This window comes from Paramormyrops kingsleyae, chromosome 2 (assembly GCF_048594095.1).
Source record: "Paramormyrops kingsleyae isolate MSU_618 chromosome 2, PKINGS_0.4, whole genome shotgun sequence".
In the NCBI taxonomy this organism is placed as follows: domain Eukaryota; kingdom Metazoa; phylum Chordata; class Actinopteri; order Osteoglossiformes; family Mormyridae; genus Paramormyrops; species Paramormyrops kingsleyae.
This window is the reverse complement of record NC_132798.1, coordinates 12,493,783-12,507,600: the sequence shown is the minus strand read 5'-3', so window position 1 is coordinate 12,507,600 and position 13,818 is coordinate 12,493,783. Positions and strand designations below refer to the sequence as shown.

At 45.2% G+C, this 13,818-nt stretch overlaps 1 protein-coding gene across 1 annotated transcript; it reads left to right on the top strand.

Annotated features, from left to right (window-relative positions):
- The first annotated feature begins 2,499 nt into the window (after nt 1–2,499).
- LOC111851785 (crk-like protein) lies at nt 2,500–12,452 on the top strand. Its single transcript, XM_023827022.2, has 3 exons — nt 2,500–3,848; nt 5,741–6,194; nt 10,570–12,452. Exons 1-3 carry the CDS (start codon nt 3,538–3,540, stop codon nt 10,702–10,704), a joined length of 900 nt encoding a protein of 299 aa, XP_023682790.1. The 5' UTR covers nt 2,500–3,537; the 3' UTR covers nt 10,705–12,452.
- The last annotated feature ends 1,366 nt before the right edge of the window (nt 12,453–13,818 follow it).

Genomic DNA, 13,818 nt, shown 5'->3' with positions numbered 1-13,818 from the left:
ACCAGCTGGGTAACCCAGCTTGTGTATGCTGAAGCCACTTCAATGGCACTCGAGTCGCCGGAAGGACGCCGAGAGCGATTTTCTTATACTTCCTGACCATACAGATTAATATTGTATTTCACTTGGCTTCTTCTTCTCTTGGCCTTGGTGCTCACTGTTTTTTGATTCCCCTTCTGGAAAATGTGGCTCCTACATGCTAATAGAACACTAATGAATACATGCAGTAAAGGATGAACCGTAACTTTCCATTCATTTATCTAAGTCATATTCATAATTTAAAATCTCTTTATAAGCACCTCCGTGCAAATGCTACTAATGTGACAGGGTGCTTCTTCATTTTAATTGCTTCTCTTTAATTTTGAGCAGGAGTCTCTTAACCCCTAAATGCCAAAGTGGAAATCAGCTCCACAAATAAACAAATTAAAACCATGTAAAATTATATAAATGACAGCACTGATAATAGTGCTGTGTTAAATAAATAACCTATTGAAGTTTAACTAGGGTGGGATGGTGGTGCAGTGGTTAGCACTGTTGCCTCCCAGCAAGAAGGTCCTGGGTTCGATTCTTGGGTCACCCAGGGTGCCTTTCTGTGTGGAGTTTGCATGTTCTCCCTGTGCATGCATGGGTTTCCTCCGGGTGCTCCACTTTCCTTCCGCAGACATGCCCGATGATGCTGGGATTGGCTCCTGCAACCCAGATGGCTAAAGTGGTATAGCTGATGGATGGAAGTTTAACTAGATTTTCTTGAATTAAATTCCTTTCTCTTAAATCCAAAATGAAATGTTACATCTTGTTGCCGTCAATTTCAATCCTGATAACTGAGTCACAGTCAACTGGCAGATTTCGGATCAGTGCAGAATTGAACTGCAGCCAAAAGATAAGGATAGTCCACCATGATATGAATCACTGCTGCGATGAGTAAGAGCTTATAGATACACAAGAAGGAAACAGGGTGCCCAAAAGCGGCAGCTCCGTCATGCAATCGAGCTTTTGAAACAGTTGTGAAAGAAAAGTAGTGAACCGGTTCCCTGAAACCATTTACAGTATGTATGCTTCATTCATTGTGCTGAGGATATTATTCAAAAAAGACCCATCGAACGTAAATCCACTCATCTATCTTGCAGGGCCTGGAACTTTTCCCAGGAAGGACAGCACTCAAGGCAGGGGACGTCCTGTATGCCATGCCAGTTCAAAGAAGATCAAACCCACTGTTGTTAACTAATGACTGCCTCGAAATAATACCAAGGGCACATTCTGCATGCATTTTAGTGTACAGCATACGGTGACCATACTCTGCTTTCTGAAAAACACATCGGGGGCAGGATGCAAAGCAATGCAAATATGCACACAAAGTATTCTGACTGTAGAAAACAAATATCAACAAGAAATAAAGCTAAATCCCAGACATTTTAGACATGTTTCGGTCCCAAAAAATACAACAAAGCCAGGAAAAGGAGGAAGTATGGTCAGCCTAGTATCACATAGTACACCAATGTTTTTGGGATGAAACATTGCCCAAAAATTTATGAACTCGGGGTGCTGATGGCTCCCATAGTCCAGTTTTAATCCCTTAACTCTATATAGTTTTCACCAAATTCAGTGGGTATATGAGGAAACTAGCAGATTCTGCCCATTTCATATCACTCCGTGGAACCATTACTCAATAATGTGTCACTATCCGAGCCTAATTATTTTACACAAGTCAGCATTTCCCGTATACATATAGAACGTTCGCCAGCATAGGCAACAGCTAGGGCTACACCCTAAGAGGGGGTGCCAATTTAGCAAGTCAATTTCACTTAATCTTGAACGACGGGGTGCCGGCGATGAAACTTGCCTAGGGCGCCTCATGAACTTCGATCGACACCTAACACACTGTGCAAAACGCCAGACAAAGTGCAAATACAATATTGTATTCATTATTGAACAAATCTGGGTTACGCATGCTCCTCAAATGTACGAAAGGAGATCCCTTCTGAAACTTGCATCGTAATGGGGTCAAGTTCAGTCGTACGACTGGATCCGCAGCTCTCCGCCTTGCGACTTATTACTCCTAACAGGAAATCTGGATTTACAGCTTTGCACTCTGTCACAATAAGAGGTGTTAAATTTAAACCCAAGTATCTGCTTATACTAAAATCATGTTTCCTGTTTTAATTCATAATAAATTTAAATACAACCAGTGTAGTTCTGCTTTAGCCATGGAATTAGGCTACATATAACATATTACAGCAATTGTACAGATTAATTTACACGAACTCTAAGGAAAAAATACTATAAGTGTTGGGATTTTGGGTCAGTAGGTGGGAAAGTAAAGTTAGACTGATGAGCAAGTGAAGCTGACGAGGAAGATTAACTTTCTCCAGAGCAGAATAACACGTATTAACCTAGAAATAAACCAAACTCAAGGCACTTCAGACGGCAAAAAATTCACGTAAGCTAAAGCGCCTTCTGCCTGGTATCTACGATTTCTGCGTACAGTGCCCCTCCGTAACGCCGCTGGCGTAGGGACTGGAGCAGGGTCGTGCCAGGCCCCCTCCGGGCGCGCCATCCCAGGCCTGTTTTGCCCTGCTTTGCCCTGCTCCGGCTGGCCCGGCGTCGGCGCTCTTCGGGTTAGAGTAAGAGCTCACGGCCCCGCCCTCCGTCCGCCATTTCTCCGCTTCCAGCTTGGTCCCAGGAGGGGTACGCAATATCAACAAGGCGAGCGACGAGCGGGAGCCCGATCCGCCGACATTAAACCGTCCTCCGGTGAAAATAATGCGGACAGGAGCGGGAATAAATCCCGGGAAGGCACTGCCAGGTTAATAAGTGACAGATCACGGAGAGGGATCCTTATCTGTACTATCCGCTCGCTTGTTTTGCGAAGGCGCATTGCAGGCCGCCATTTTTGATCACTTCTTTTTTAAAGTCTGTAAGTGTACGGGAACAAAGCTGGTGTTACATTTGTACCGCGGTTACGACGGTGTAACTCGGGTCCACCGCTGTGAGTAGCTGGGGAGCAATGCGACACTGGGATCGCTTGGCCGGAGTAGTCTTTCTCCTAACGGGCTGCCCGGTTAACTGTACTCGGCTAGCCAGCTAGTTTTACGGGTTGCATTTTTTTGTTTTGTAACAGCGCGTTTATGGGCGGCCCGTTATGCTTTAGTTAGTCTCTAAATAAGCCGCGAAGGTCCGCCGGGAAACTGAGCCCGGAGTCCCCGTTAGTGTGAAAGCTGCCGCTCGCTCGTCGTCTGGCTGGACGGCGGGGGTAGCTGGCCGGACCGCGAGGTTCGAGGCGGGCTCAGGGTATTGCTAAGTGCGAACCACCCTAAAAATAAAGGGTCGAATTATATTTTTGGAAGGAAATTAGAGGGAAACTGATCTGCGGTTCGCTGATCTGCTGCTCATTCTGTTGGACTGCGGGCTGCAGCGAGCTCCGGTGCATCGCCGCTCATATCCCGTCACGGTTTTTTGACTTTATTTATTTGGGTTCGGTATACATACATAAAAAAAATATATATATATATATAGGAAGTTTGCGTGCTGCGTTTGCGAAGCATGTCATCCGCGCGCTTCGACTCTTCGGACCGGTCCAGTTGGTACTTCGGTCCCGTCTCGCGCCAGGAGGCGCAAAGCCGGCTGCAGGGACAGAGACACGGCGTCTTCTTGGTCCGGGACTCCTCCACCTGCCCTGGCGATTACGTGCTATCGGTGTCGGAGAACTCCAAGGTTTCTCACTACATTATAAACTCGCTGCCCACCAAGAGGTTTAAGATCGGCGACCAGGAGTTCGACAGTCTGCCCGCCCTGCTGGACTTCTACAAGATCCATTACCTGGACACGACAACGCTCATAGAGCCGGCTGCCAGGTACATTTAAGTCCGGCTCTGGCAGGCCCCCGTTGGCTGCTTGACATATTGCAATCGTGCAGGTATCGTCCACCTGCTGCACTTGCAGCTAAACCGTTTCGTGTTGCTGGCAGTTTGCATCTTTTAAACCGATGCGAAAGTTTCCTGAAACGTCTTTTCTGTCCCTGGTTATGAACTAATCAGATGAAGGCAGTTCATTGGCGGTTGTTGCCAACGAACGTGCATCATGATTAGTTAATTTTTAAAAGCTCAATTTACAAAATGTATGCATGGAGGAAAAATTTAAATCACTGTCAGTTAATTGTGTGTATGTCTTCGTCAGGCGTAACAATGATGGCTGGCATAGTTATAACGGTGAATGCAAGTGTACGTCTTTCTTTAGAATATTTACGGTACTTGTGGTCTTCAGAGTTTACCAGAAAAGCTAAATGACAACTGATTGTTCAGATGTGCATGTCTCTGTGCATGGGTGTAATGCACACATTAACATCCTGTTTTGAAATAGACTGTTAAAGATGAAGCCTCAGGAAAAAAAAGTATCACTTGTTACATTGCATTACACTTCAGCCAGCGATTGCAGCACGTTCGTGGGACAGGAAGCATGGCAGCATCTCATTCATTAATGGCACTGGCTGAAGGGAAAAGGAAGAGCGGGAGAGGCACCAGCTGCTGTCACAGGCTTCCTGTGCCCAAGGAAACTGCAAGAGACCGTTTTCTGCTTCATATTAATACCCGTTTAGGCTTACATAGATGAGTTCCTGGGTTTTAAACAAACAAGTCATATTAACATGTAGATCATGAGGGGAGTAGTTGGATCAGAACTCAGGGATAAGTTGGAGCAAATTTCCCAATATCCTAATTCAGGGGTCTCCAACTGCAGTCCTGGAGAGCTACTGCCCAGTAGTTTTCTAGCCTAGTTGGCTTCTCATGAGCCAACTCATCTCAGGTAAATACCAGGAACAAGTGTGGCTCATCAGAAGCCAACTAGGCTAGAAAACTACTGGACAGTAGCTCTCCAGGACTGGAGCTGCAGACCTCTATCCTAGTTTATTGAGTCACTTAATGCAAATGAATTGTGCAGTTTACATTATGAACAAGCAGCCTGTGCTTTAGATTAACATGATGTGGCCAGCGACAAGGCAAGCTAGGAAAGCTGAATGTTTGCTGAGGGATTGACCACTGCCTTGTCTAGCCTTTAATGTGATGTGCAGGGTGTTAGGATCTAACGAGATGTGGAATTGCACTGGTGGGGCGGATGCCATGAGTCTTTGGCACGTCAAAGCCTGGCTTCCTGTGTCACGGTGGGCTTGGCCTTCACCAGCCTGTGATGTCATTCCCCTCTGCTGCCAAGTCATCGTTGGTGTGCCTCAATTCTCGTCACCTGTGAACTGGGGCTATGTTGGTGCCCATATGTTCTTAACGTCTGTAAACTGCAGTAGCTGGTTCTTGCTGAAGCTGGAAGAAAGTTTCCTGAGCGGTCTGGAATTTCAGCGGCCTTTTTCTATGTATTTTTAGGCGATCGTGTGTGTCTGTATTGGTTTGCAGGCCTCTAGCAGATTTAGCCCAGTTCTGTTGGGTCGTACTCGCCCCCCTGTCTGTTTGAATGATGCTTTATTTGCCATTTGCACAAGTACAGGTATTTGGAATGCTTCTTTTCACAAGTCCTATCTTGCTGTCCTTTGAGGTGAATCCGAGTGCAAGGTCAGGCTATTTATCCCACACCCCTGGCACATTTTTAGGGGATTAACTGGCCTTGCTCAAGTGCCCGACGGCGATGTGACTATTGTGCGAAGACCGAGGCTCAGACCAGCAACCTTCTGATCACAGACACAGAGACTAAGCCACACACTGCCCATGTATTTACTGACCCTTCTGTACCCCCCCCCCCCCAGGTATGTTAACCCCGCAGTGAGCAGTAGCCCAGCGATGCCGCTGACTGGCTTGGATGAGAACCTGGAGTATGTGCGGACTCTGTACGACTTCATGGGCAACGACGCCGAGGACTTGCCCTTCCGGAAGGGCGAGATCCTAGTAATCTTGGACAAGCCGGAGGAGCAGTGGTGGAGCGCCCGGAACAAAGAGGGCCGTGTGGGCATGATCCCTGTGCCCTACGTGGAGAGGCTGGTGCGCTCCAGTGCTCACCCAGGCACCCTGCCCCATGGCAGCCGTAATTCCAACAGCTATGGGTTCCCCGAGCCAGCCCACGCGTACGCACAGCCCCAGACGCCCTCACCCCTGCCGGCCGGGCCCGGTCCCCTGCCCTCCACGCAGAACGGCCCCGTCATGGCCAAGGCCATCCAGAAAAGAGTGCCCTGTGCCTACGACAGGACTGCCCTGGCGCTAGAGGTAGGGATGGCCCACCTTAGGTTACTGTAAAGTAGCGGAAGCTTCAGTAAGGTCACACTGTGTATTTTTAGGGTGCACTGGGGGATTTATATGCTAGCTATCACTGGGCGTTTGAAGCCCTTGGGTTTTTACCTTTAGGTGTTGGTGTGAGAATTTTACTGGGGGGGAGGAGTAACTTATCTGATTGCAGTTAGCTAAAAATACGTTGCTGGCTGCAAGTTATTAAGCCGGGGCCCCAAGACAGATTATTCATAGCTGCATAGCTGCAGGATTGTGCAGCGAAGCCACTCGACCATCAGCCCGCCATCAGCACAGAGCTGCATGCTCAGAGCTTGAAGGTGTTTGCAGGTCTGCGCCTCTGTTTACTGAGTGTTTGCGGTTTAGTCATGCCTGCCTGTGGTCAGCCAGGGGACACATTAAGTTAAAAAAATCAATGAAAACCATAAAGCTGGGATAGTTCACTTTGGCCAGAATATACCTTGCAAGTTCACATCATCTGGATGAGGTTCTTTGCGCACACACACACAAACAAACACACACACACACACACACACATATATATATGGGTTTTCTCTTCCCAGACAGACTCATATTTTGCACTTTTTCGTGATGCCCAGGTAGGTGGTCGTCACTGAGCTGTGGATTTGAAATCTTCACTTTGCTGGTTTTATTAAGCAGGCTTCATGTTTGTGTTTTGGGGGGGGGGGGATAGGGGGGGTTGTGCACTTATAAAGGTCTTTTTATTGCTGACTCATAAGTTTGTAACCACGCAGGGGGAAGAAACAATTTAGTTACGATGTGCGTGTCTAATTTTTACTTTTAGAGTATGTAAATTGTGTATAGAACATGTACATTACATTTTTAAAGGTCTTTTTCCCCCTGAATGAAACACATTTACATGTGTGGGTGTGAGGGCTGTTGACTTTTTCCCCCCCTCAAAGTGCACATCATTTTCCAACTAGAGTATCTAACTGCTCCTCGTACAGCAGTGGGCCATAGTAACTTCACAAGTGATGACGTTACTGGTAAAATTAGCTGCGCTGGAAACGAACCTGTGGCTGTTCTTGAAATGGAACTGGGGCTCTGGATGGGTCGGGAAACAACCTATGAAAATGTCAGCAATTCAGCCGCTTGCCTCGTGATCGGTGGCAGATGGGGATCATAAGCAAGGACGGATGGGCTTTTTTTTTCCCCACCATCGCCTGCGGGTCTGGACAGACCCGACCAAACGATCGGAGGTGCCGAGCGAGCAGGTGGCGCAGTGGTTATTGGCGTGGAGTGGGTGAAACCCCGGGCACCGGTGATGATCCTGCTTAATGGGGGCGCTTATTATGCATATTGTCAGAAAATGTAGATATTTTTTGTGTGCCACACAGCACTAGAACATTGGAGCACTAAAACACGTGCTAAGAAGCATTAGTGCTGCGGCGTAAACACTCAGGATGCCAGCGTTGCCTGTTAGGGTTAGCCCAGTGTGACTCCCACAGAGCACTGTTGTCCCCTCCAGGTCTTGATCACTTCTGCTCCGCGACAGATTTTAGTCCGAAAAAAAAATAAATGTGCCGCCGGGAATGTGATATTTAGTCCAAGGCTGGTCGGCTGACCTCAAATCAGATTAGTGTCTTTATCTGCAGGTGATCCTATGAGCTGTTCAGCATTGGGATAGCTTTAGACATCCCTATTTCTTCGTGTTTACTTTCATCTGAAGCCCATAATTCTTAGTTAGTAGAGATGCACGGATTGCAATTTTCTTGGCCGATTCCAATTTTTTCTGTAAGTGTGACCTGCCGATTCCGATTTTCTTTCTGAAAATTATAATTGACAGGATATACAAACTAAAAATTCTTCAATGCAAAATTTTGTTTTCATAATAAATTAAATTGTTATACTTTAGAATTTCCCCCAAACTGCACTTACAGGGTCTTCTCTCACTTAAACAAGTCTCAGGGTAAAGTGCTCTGGTTTGGAAAACTCTACAAATAACAATTAACTGAAAATGAGCTGCTGTACACCCAGCTTTATCTGACATGTTTGACCAAACAAAAGCAGGTGCAACAGATTTAAATAACAAATGTCAGTTACTTATAACATTTTCCAATATGTTTAAATTCACCATATAACACAACATTGATCTTTTTCTTTTCTTTTCACTCATCTTAAAATGCACAAATCCATAGGTTACAAACCTCCAAATCAAACTGAAGTGTGCCATTCTCTTCCAAATAATATTAATACCAGCATCGCACGTTATGCACATAAAATTTTTACATCGCTAGTAAGCTAGATTGTCAGGTTTTTTCATACCTTCATACTGTATGGACAATATAACACAGGGGGTTGAAGTTTTTGCTAAAACAATTTTACTCTGCCGTAGGAAAAAACCTTTGCTAGCTTTGCAGTTTTAATTATTATTCCTTTTCAAGATTATCCAGTATATGTTTGAAAATCAGTTTAAAGTTCACCTCTGATGTTTCACCATATTTTCATGGTGGGTCCCCCGCGGTTTACTTTGGCTTTACATGTATTACAAATTGCAGTCTTTGTGCCATGTTCACTCACAGTGAAGAACTTCCACGCTAACGATATGTTAGCGTGTGGCTATGAGTGTGCACGGGGCCATCAGGCTATCGCCTGCACCGGTACATGTGTAAAATGGACCGGTTCAGTATAGGAGATACATGAAACTGATCGACTGGTCTACGGTCTGGGCCAGCACGCTGAAAATTGGCTGATTTCGATCCTTGGCTGGTTGATCGGGGCATCTCTGTACGTTAGCTGCTTTTTTTATTTTGATTTGCTTTTGACAAAAATGAGTAAACAAAATTATGAAAGCCTGGTCTAATTTGTAAATGATACCAGGTGATTGTTTTACTGGCACTGTCTTTAGGATCCGTAGGAATCTTCGAAGTTGCAAGAATTATGTGGTGTGATTGGGCTGTAAGCAGATTGCATTTCTCATAGATCAATATCTGCTGGACTCCTAAGTCTTTCTAGATGTGCATATTTTACTCTCCATATAGTTCTAAAACATACTGAAATATCTACTGATGGTTTTAGAGGTTTCAGTAACTTTGATGGTGGTGCTATTATCTGGATGTGTAAAATGTGATTTCATTTGTGGTATGAACATAGTTATTTCAGCATTTCAGGAGAAGTTTCCCTTTAAGTGAGGGTAATGGTCTAGACCAGCGGTGGCCAATCTTATCCGCAAAGGGTCGGTGTGTATGCGGGTTTTCGCTGCAACTCCCTAATTAGATTACTAATTAGAGGACTGATTGGAAAAAGAGTCCTCACACCTGGGTTTGAACAGCTAACCTACAGGTTATCCCAAAAACCTGCATACACACCGGCCCTTTGCGGATAAGATTGGCCACCCCTGGTCTAGACGGTGCAGCAGGATTATTCCATGTATACATAATTTTAGTACTGTGCGTTGACTGTACAGGGATCTGTGACACATAACTAGGAAGATTAAATGACATTGACCTGCCACATACGGCATGTGGATGACTGCTGGATTTTGCTGGTTCTAGTTCTAAAGGCTCACCAGAACACAGGACAGGGCCCAATGTCAATGCACAAAATAGTTGTAGATACTAGATTTAGTAGATATTAACAGTAGATACTATGATTAAGAAGGTGGTTCATGCAAAGCGAGCCTCTGTGATTGCACTGCATCTATACTGACCCCTGTAAATTACCCAAATTCTTGAATTTTGACTGCATAATTTCTGGTAGTGGTAGACTATTCTCAGTCTCCCCTGATTATCCCCAGCCTCCCAGAATTTCCTGCTTGGTACCAGTGAAGTATTTCAGTCTCATATAAGAGACTGACCTGCTAATATTCAATAGGGGGGAAAGCCTCCAAATCCCATGGTCTCATTTCTTCAGACCGCTGTTAAGTGTTTTGTCTGTTGGGGTGAGTAACCATGGGAGTATTTACTCTTCCAAATTGTTCCATTGAAGTGCGGTGTCTGTGTGCTGCTAGGTATGGATTCACAGAGATCCTAATCACAAGCTCATGTAGCATAATGATCAGCCTACTTTTTTTAAATAGCTTATTACATTTGTAACACATTGTTTTAACAGCATCAAATGACCTTCCAGCAGGATATAGATGGATGTCCTTGTACCCTTATGAACCATGCAAAACCTTTTTTTTTTGGGGGGGGGGGGGGGGGTTGGTCGATCCAGGCTAATCTGAAGTCATATTTTCCATGCATGCAAAACACTGGATGATGCAAAAATGGTGTTTAGTGGTATTGTGCATCCATTCATGCATTCATTGAAGTATTTGAATTAAAGTGTTTTAAGTGGTTTTTAGATTTTCATGAAATGTGACCCACCCCTTTCCATTTTGCTGTCCTCTCCTCAGGTGGGGGACGTGGTCAAAGTGACCCGGATGAACATTAGCGGCCAGTGGGAAGGCGAGGTCAATGGCCGCAAAGGGCTCTTCCCCTTCACCCATGTGAAAATAATCGACCCACAGAATCCGGACGAGAACGAATGAGACGGCGCCCCGTGCCCTCCCGACTCCCTCCGCCATCGGCCGTGGCGTGCCGTACCGCTGTGGGGAACGCAGCTGTTTACATGACGTTCATGGAAATCAGTGTTCGCTAGCCGCTGCTCCCAAGCTCTGCTCCTCAAAACAGCCGTTTACCTGTTGCCTAGCCACAGGTTCACCCACCCACCAAACCCCCCCACTTTCACCAGTATCAGGTGAAGTGTGCACTGTTGCTCTGGTGCAATGTTTGGTATGCTATTTTTTTTCTTCCTTCAAGCTGCCTGAGCTTTTGCAGGTAAGATTACAAGTCTGGCTTCGCTAGTCAACCAGGGAAGCTTTTAAACAGTGAAAGTTAAAAAAGAGAAAAGGAAAAACTCGAAATAAAGCAACGGTCCCATGGTCTCGTGCAGCACCGGTGACGCTAAAGCACGTGAGAGCGCGTATGTGGGCACGTGATGCAGGTGATGGTTTTTATATCTTTGCGGACACATCCTTGGGTTTGAATGAGGAGGACTCATCCCAAGTGTGGCGTTGATGGAGTCGCAACTGGGGGGATGTTGTAGGTTCAATGGAGACCCTTCTGCCCGGACTGAAAATGCTGAAACTGGGAAAACACGGAAATTATGAAACCGCAGAAACCCAGCTCACGAACTTTAATCCCCCACCCCAGACTACATCGCCTTATACCTAGTTGCGCGAATATTCACACCAACTGGACGTTACTGCTTTCATAAGGCCGCTGGTTGCAGTAAAAGCAGAACTAGTGGCATTTAGCACGGAACTAGTTGTAAAGCATTTCCTACTCGGTGACGTTTTTTTCTTTCTGCTGCCAGTTTGGTTTTAGTAGTGAAAGGATGACTTGAAACAGTCCAGTTGGTTTAAATCGCGCGGGGGAATAAACGTTAAGATGCGCCGTATTCGCGGCTGTTTATGCACTGCATCGGGTTAAAGCAGACGTGTCAGCCTCCCCTTCTGCCTAAAACCCCTGCTTGTTTTAAGATTTACGTGTTCATACCAGATATAAACCCGCAACAATGTGGGGGCGACTTGCTGTGAAAATATGAATATCTTTAAAGGCAGACTGCCGGAGCGCTGAAATCTAATTCGGGTTTTGACCTGATATGAACAGTAAACAGGCGTCATGTCCCATCTGACTGAAGTCGTTTTTGTAGGCTGTCACGTTATGCTCTTCATGATAAAAAAAAAATACGACCTGTGCCATCAATCTCCCGAGCTTTCCCCCTATTTTCCCGCTAGATCCTTACTGCAGGATGCGATGCCCCATCCTTAACCCGCTAGCTTCTTGTATCGTGCACTAAACTAACGGCGACGAACCCGCAGGAGCCTCAGCCCGAGGATACCGCTTTTAATTCTGAAAAAAATGGAGATCGCCTGCAAGTGGCTGGCTTGCATGATGCTCTGACCCGCTTTTTAAAACCAAGCTACGCGTTCCATCTGCCGGGAATCGCCTTATCATTACTTGTGCAGTTCCTCATCTCTTTAGTCCTTCGGATCAAGCAATATTACAGTTTCTAGTTTTTAAAAAAATAGGTATTTTAATTTCTTTTAAAAACATTGAGGATTGAACTATATGCCTTTTGACATTAACAGTATTACTGTGCTTTTTGTTTATATTTTATTAAAAAAAACTAAATTGTGCCTTTTATTTTCTTACATTTACATGCATCACATGGTTGGTAACGTGTGTGTGTAAACTCATGTACAGTGCAAGTAAATAAAAGTGTTAACTTGTAGTTTGTGTGTGCTTTTGTTCATTTGTACGTCGTTTCGGCAGATGGGGACTCTGAAATGGAGCACAGCGGTTATAAACACTTATTATAACACAAATTGGAACACAACTGCTGCTTTGTGGACTTGCCCTGAGGGGGGATGGCGAGCAATTAAGGATTTCTAATGAGAATCTATAAACGGAGCTGTGGAGACTGACGAGCGTCAGCGAGAAACTTTTCAAGGTCGAGGCTCCTAGTCGAATGCCCGAGCAACGCCATGCGGGAACTTTCCAGAAGGACGGTGGCCGTTAGTATTTGGGTGCCTTTCTGTACATCACGGGTGGCTCGACTCATCTCACATCAGGAAACCGACTCTTTAACTACTAGCATAGTAGTTTATCATCTTGATGAGTTTGAGACGAAGGTTGCAGTTACGTATCTCGACACTTGCTGTTTTCCTTTTTATGAAGACCCAATGTCTAGTTAAGCAAACATCCGGCTTTTGAATAGTGCATAGAATAGAAGGCCTTTATTGTCATTGTAAAATTTACAACGAAATCATGAGTACTACTCCAGCTGGGTGCATAAAAAATCAGACGGCAACAGTACGGAGTAACAAAAACAGTATCACCTCATCTCTTGTGAGTATATCTCACAAGGAAAAACAAATAGAAAAGTTTGAATTGAAATTGCACTCGCCCACAATAACAAAAATGAAAGATGCCGTTCCACTGAAGGTATTGCACGAAAATAGCAGCAGGATGTATGCACAGTAGTAACCAAGAGTTGTTTAGTCAGATTTAACAGTGCTTGTTTGTATCCAGTCTACTAATGGCCATTGGAAAAAAAAATACTATACTCCTGAGTATAAACAATACATGTCAATTATAAAGTCAATGTCGTCCTAGATCAAAATATATGTATACCATACAATAAGCAATAGACATGCACAGTTTTTCTTATCAGCGAAAGTTTCCATTTTTATTTTTCATATATTTGTGGAGAATGAAGTTCAATAAGAAACCATTCTGCCCTCTGGATAGAGCTGCCAGTCTGTTTACTTTCAGTGTTTGTGTCAGTAGCTGCTATAGTGCCCCCAGCGGCCGGGTCGTGTATTTTTGATGGGCTGCAGTACGTCGATCCTCTCTCATTAATAAGACCTCAGCTGTTGGGTTTTGATCCGGTGACAAAACATCCTACCTATCGAGACGTGCTATCGAGCCTTTCTGCGCATGTCCAGTTCCACCGTTTTGGGATTAGGGTTAGGTTTTAGGGGTTTGGGGTTCTTGGGGGGTTAGGGGTTCTTGGGGGGTTAGGGTTAGAGCTATCGATTAGCACTACGGTAGCATGTTTTGAAAAAGTAGGACGTTTTGTCAGAACACCGGGTTAA

Excerpts from the sequence above, each read along its gene's own strand:
- LOC111851785 (XM_023827022.2), top strand. The coding sequence starts at position 3,538 with ATGTCATCCGCGCGCTTCGACTCTTCGGACCGGTCCAGTTGGTACTTC. Across the intron at positions 3,849-5,740 it reads CTCATAGAGCCGGCTGCCAG|GTATGTTAACCCCGCAGTGA; the intron begins GTACATTTAAGT and ends CCCCCCCCCCAG. Across the intron at positions 6,195-10,569 it reads GGACTGCCCTGGCGCTAGAG|GTGGGGGACGTGGTCAAAGT; the intron begins GTAGGGATGGCC and ends TCCTCTCCTCAG.